General features: G+C 41.8%; 1 protein-coding gene across 5 annotated transcripts in view; it reads right to left on the bottom strand.

Annotated features, from left to right (window-relative positions):
- Positions 1-550: 550 nt before the first annotated feature.
- The window catches only part of synrg (synergin, gamma), a 37533-nt gene continuing 32083 nt past the window's right edge, over positions 551-6000 (bottom strand). For 3 of the 5 annotated variants that reach the window (XM_041941524.1, XM_041941525.1, XM_041941528.1), the window contains 2 exons: positions 3799-3831; positions 551-1641 (listed from right to left, as the gene is read on the bottom strand). In XM_041941524.1, coding sequence (XP_041797458.1) covers positions 1510-1641; positions 3799-3831 — 165 coding nt within the window. In that variant the 3' untranslated portion in view covers positions 551-1509. The remainder of the gene's footprint in view (positions 1642-3798; positions 3832-6000) is intronic. The other 2 variants (XM_041941526.1, XM_041941527.1) reach the window with 1 other exon arrangement.

Here is a 6000-nt window from a genome sequence, read left to right as displayed (position 1 = left end):
AACCGAGTGAGTTAGGCTAAATTGACACCTAATGCAAATTTGTCTGGCATTGTTGCAGTTTAAACAAACCAAATAAAGAGCCGCCATTACTGCTGTAAACATGATGGCACCTCAGCTCCCACACAGTTGATGTTAAAGTCATGAATAGGTATTCCTTTAATGTTACCCCTTCATAATAAAGTACTTAGCTAATGCCCCTTGCCTTTGGAAATAACACTATTACTACGGTAATCAACGCTGGGCACTAGGGCATGCTAACATTTGCTGCTTACATTAGATCAGATGAACAGAGCTGATTCCATTCTTTACACTTCTGACTTCTTTTTTAGCTTTGCAAGGATATTTAAATTTTACTTAAATTTAAACATCACCCTCCTCTTTGTGTACAGAGTATCACTCCTGTTACAGCCCCATGCACGCTGTTGCTGAGCTACGATTGGATAATCCCTGTTCTGGGGCGGGCTTTAGCGAAAAGTCAATTCCAGGGACCAATAACACTTCTAATGTGCACATGGGCATATGAGTATTGTTTAAAAACAGATGCTTTAAATAAACCGTATGCATATTTATTTACATCACATTCACATTACAGTTAGTCATAATTACAACGCTACAGCATGACACTGCAATATACAAAAAAGTGCTGCTGCGAGTTTAGTTCAGAATCACAGTCGACTTTTTCCAGACTTCCAGCTCTAGTTGCACAAAACAGCAAGACAGCAAAACAAAACCGCATGGTTCCCTTCAAGTCCCCAAATCACAACTTTTTCCCCTAAAAAATTTAAATACCCCAACATCTCAAATCTCAACAGTGCAAAAAACATTCAAGCAGTTAATTCAACACAGTTTATACAGATTTGCCTTAGTTTGAATGATAAAGATTTTAGAAAGATATTAAAACCGTAACAGCCACAGACCCGACCAACACATGTAATTCAAGTACAATATAGGCTTATGATTCAACAGCCCCGGTTCAGAGGGAACAAAGGGAGTCATGAATAAAATTCCTCTCAAACAGAAGCAAAGCAACAACTGACATTAAAAACCCAACATGTTTACAGATGTCTTCTGCCAGTCTTTTTAATGATATTGCACACCTAATTATTTAAATATGAGTCACTGACGAGAGATCAGTTGGTAAAACTGACTTTTTCAGCAGTGAAAATCAGTGGAAATCATCTTAAAAGCATCAGTAGTAACTGACTTAAATATGACCTTTATGTTATTAGGTAATGTGGAAGAACAAAAGGTAGTATCACCGTGGATTGTGATTATTTAGAGAAAGACTTTAAATTTGAACAAACTACCAGTTCTGCACATGAACTCGGGCTGAGCGACAGCCGAGTTTACCGCAGAATAAGAAACAAATAAATACTGAGGGATCCAGTGACTTAAACGGCCTTCTCTCAGTCCAAGGTGACAGCCCGTGCAGTGCCAGGCGCGTCGTTGCCCCACCTATCTGATGTTGATTAGCCTGTGTCCCGTTGCCATGGCAGCCGGAGCCAAAGCTCAGAGCAGGTCAGGCAGTATGAGGCCCGGGGGTTTGGGCTCCACACAGTTAATCCAGAAATTGGCACAGCTGGCGTGGTACTGGTGGCCCCCGTACAGCAGCTTGAAGTTGTCCGTCTCCGAGTTGAACGCCTGTCAGAGTGAAAGGGTGAAATATTACACACCTGAGCGACACAATAAACCCATCTGTGCACACAGGAGGAAAGGTGATGGATATTCAGGGTATGGACAAGGAATGAGATGCTTTCTTATCCCTTTACCACTAACACGCAACCGTGACCTATCAACCACTTATCAAACATCCTACGGTTTAAAGTTAGTGCTTATTTTTAGTATTCTAACGTTCACTTACAGCATGATTCACATCCTTTTTTTTATGAGCAGCACTGTGGTATGCAGTTCAGTATTAATGTAAATGACCCTGCTGTACATTCAAGTCACTTTAACGCGGGGGAAAAATCAGCTTCTGGCAAAAAGGATTTCAATACACGTGGGTTTGCATTCATGCAATACCTGCTGGGGAAGACTACTTTCTCATTTGTTTAAAATGGCCTGCATAAAACTGTGTGTGTGTACTTATGCAACGAAACGAAGGCTAAAAAAATCCACTGCGTATAAATAATACATAACCTCAAATAGGTACAGCTGGAAAGAGCAGCAAATCTGTATCTACAGAGGAGATGCACAAGTCACACTGCCACATATGGAAATGTTCCATCGGTACAGTGGAAGGCATCTCTTTACACACTTAATGCATTCGAGATTCAGTTTTCCACAGCTGACGTGTATGTGTGTGCTGAAGCAGTGAGGTGAGGCAGCTGCACACAGAATGGCTTAGTGTGGCGTTTCGGTTCGAAATGTGATTCTAATATCTAATAAAAAAACACTTAATGGGCTCGCACATTAAGATGCAAGATGTTTTAACCTGAAATCCTTGATCAAGACAGACAAGCGTGATCATTGCCTTGAGGCTGTATGTACAATCGGATGATGTTATGTCTACAGTTTTTTGAATAAGTGACAAATTCTATGCAAAAAATGTCTCACAAAAAATGACTGAGCAGAGAGCTTAAGTTTAAACGTCGAAGAAAGGAGAAATAGCCCAAAATATTTACACAACAAATGTATGTTAGCAAAGTTGTCTTTGCCTCAAACTTGACCCAATAAACTTGTGTAATGCTTTATCTCTCCATCTACAAAGACTGGGGTGAGAGTCTGAAAATATTCAATATCTGGTCAACTTCAATCTGCTTATCCATGGATCACTTCATTAATTTTCAGCCAAACCTGTTGCCTCATATTATGATTTACTTTTGCGTCTGAAAAGCTCAAAAAGCCGAACTTGTTATTCAAACTTTCATGACTCTTCTACATGTTAGAGCTACAATCGCCGTGGCTGTTCGGAAAATGAAATGTGGCGAGCTATCTGCATTTCCAGTGGGCCCAGCTATAGGACTGTGTGTGCGCCATCAGGAGATGCTAATGTGTGTGATGTGCAGTTTAAGAGTTTGCATCCCTGGTGAAATACTGGGAGCTGAAGCCGGAGAGAGGAATGAGTCATGTGCTGTGAATCATAGCCTCCCACGCAGAAGCAGAGGGGAGACGCATGCAGAAAGCAGCAACTGCATACAAAGTGCACCACAGCAACACACCATTAAGTCAGATACATCTCCACCTGCCCGAATGCAGTCTGCAGCCCAGATCTCCGCTGGATGAAGCGCTTTCTCACGCAAACTGAATGACACATTTCTACTCTCTGCTTTTTCTCACACGCTCACATTTCACAGGCAGAGCGATTTCCTTTCACAGCTCTTTTGTGCCCTGGCCTACTTGTTTCCACAAACCTGCACTTACGACAGCCAAAGCTGCAAACGTTGGAGGGAGGGGATGCAAAATGAAAGAGTGGTCGCACAAAGTACACACTGTAATACCTCCGCCTTTCACCGCAGAGCCTCTCCCTCTCAAACCTGCACTTTTCCATTCACTCGTTCACACTCCAGCTCCTCCTTAGACCTCACCTGTGTGGCGGTGAATAAAGGCCAATTTTGCCTGTTCGAACTAGACAGAGCCTTTTACGCAAGCAGCCACTAACCTGAGTCTGAAAAATGAATGAGAGTGTTCATGCTTTCTTATAAAACAGTGACAGTGAAATTCACCTGACCTTTGTCGCTGCACGTAAAGGCTTGGCATTCAGACTGAGCCACTATCTGCTTAGATAACAGTCATATCAACCCCGAATCTCCTATCTGCTTTTCCCTACTTCCAAAGAAATAAATGAGGCATAATTACCCTCAGCCTCCTGTCATTGTCTTTAGTCAGTGCCTGTAAGCACAAGAGGAGTCAGCATGTTGAGGTATATTCACACAATGGCCAGAGCACAGAGAAGTGTGCACAGAATGAGCAGCAAGCGAACGTTCAGATGAGCCGTTTCACCAGGACAGAGCTCCCGTTTCCCTTTTATTTGTGAGTGAAAGCATGAAAGAATCCATGTTTTTACCCTCAGGGCTCCTACACATTCAAGATTAAGAGATGCTGAGGGATTTCAGTCAGTGCTGAGTATCCTGTAGCAGACAAGCCGCTATTACTGTGAACTGCGTATAACACTGAAGTATATTAAAGATTAATTTTTTGTAAGTGACTTTGCCAAAAAGTCTGTCCAGCTGATCCTGTACGTTGAAAATATGGCCACAAATATTATTAAAATAAAGGTTATAATCCATAAAATTTAGATGTCTTTTCTGGGCTGTGCTGCTGTTATCAGCTCTTTCAAAAACAAACAGATATGGGGGGGGGCAGGTAAACACCTCTGATCTGTGAAATCTATTTTACTTTCATACATTTGTATTAAATCGTCTGTTTTCTGATCACATTCTGAGCAGCTTGCTGAAAAAAGGATCTGCCTCCGTGAGCCACCCTGCATATCTCTCGCTAGCTTGATAGCTGTCACTACCGCATCATGTGTTCCCAATTTTTATGAAATTTTAATTTCTTGTGATTACAATGAAAGAAATAATGTTGTTAGGTGATTTAAGCAAGCAAGCACTTCCAGCTGGGTTTCATTAGCTAATGTGACTCCGCACAGCACTGTCACATCCAAACTGATGGGAATGGACACAAGTGGTACGTTAATGTAACATCTAATGTCTGTCTGACTGATTTCAGGCTGGTGCTTCTTCCACATTCACATTAGCCCAAACATCGTCAGTGTAAACGAGTTCCACGGCAGTAATGGTGGCCAGAGATTCGTCTCTTCTTTACAGCCAGAAAATCTACATCTACATAGTCTGTTTTATATTTTTTTACTTTTCCAGTTAGGTATTGTGTTTTTTTTTTTAGGCCTGGTATTATCCAAATAATTTCTCTGACTGTCTCTAGCTGTGTAGGAACCCTGCTAACCTGAGGCACCTGATATAAAGCATGCTGAGTCAGAGATGGGCAACCAAAAAACAGATTGACAAACTAAGATTTTGAGGAGATGGGGACATTTGAGCACACAGTGTGGATCCAGAATTGGTTAGCACTGCTGTCAAACATACTCAAGTAAAAGCGACAGAAAATAATCAATCCAAATCCTTGAGGCACTTAGAAACCTGCATTAATATAAATGCAGGCCTGAAATGCTAAATTATTCACCTTAAAATCCCTTTCAGTGCTTCTCTGTGTAATTGCTCAAATTTGCATTTATCATTTAGCTGAAAAGTATCACTTATGATAAAACTTATAACTGCTGCTGCCTTTGACTAATAAACTGAGATGAGATGAAGCTGCTGCAGGCTGCCCATCCCTGCCTCCTGACCTGAAGGAGAAAAAGACATAACACGACTGCTGCATCCCATAATTATCGGTCCATTATTGTGGACAATTTCAACTCTTGACTGAATTTGACCAAATTAATTTGGCTCTATTTGTGTCAACGGAAAAAAAATTACAGAATCAGCCGCAAGATTAAAATTCACAGCACGAATTAAGCAGGAACCATTAAGTTCATCTGCTGTCAAGAATTTTTCACGTTTCTTTGATGCCACGTCAACATCTCCACCCTTCTGCACCTTTGGTTGAAAAACAAATCAGTGCCTCTTCACTAAAGGACAATGCAACAATCAGCGGCGTCTGCTGTAGCCAAAGCCGCTCTTTCACTTCATTATACTCTGAGGGGATGCTATTCTCCACTTGGCTTTTATGCATTCTTACCAGCGTGGCTCTGCCAAAAATGTAATTAAAAGATGGGTTATTAATCTCATGCTAGTGGCACAGAGACAAAATAAAACTGCATTAATTTTCAGCCTGCCTCACGAGTGAGAGACTGTGTCTGTGTGTGCAGGTCTATTATCAGCTGTACTCCCTGCTTATGACTAATGTGTAAGCCACATCTGTTCTCGTCCTAGATGCCTCTCAGTCAGCCATATCTTGCCCGGACCATCCATCTGGCTCTGGCTGAGCAGCAGAGGGAACGCGAGAAACAATCAGCGCCATCATCCTGCCCTCGAAACC

The sequence above is a fragment of the Chelmon rostratus genome, chromosome 7 (genome assembly GCF_017976325.1).
Source record: "Chelmon rostratus isolate fCheRos1 chromosome 7, fCheRos1.pri, whole genome shotgun sequence".
NCBI classification, from domain to species: Eukaryota; Metazoa; Chordata; class Actinopteri; order Chaetodontiformes; family Chaetodontidae; genus Chelmon; species Chelmon rostratus.
The sequence above is the reverse complement of the archived record's forward strand: the minus strand, read 5'-3'. Positions and strand labels throughout refer to the sequence as shown.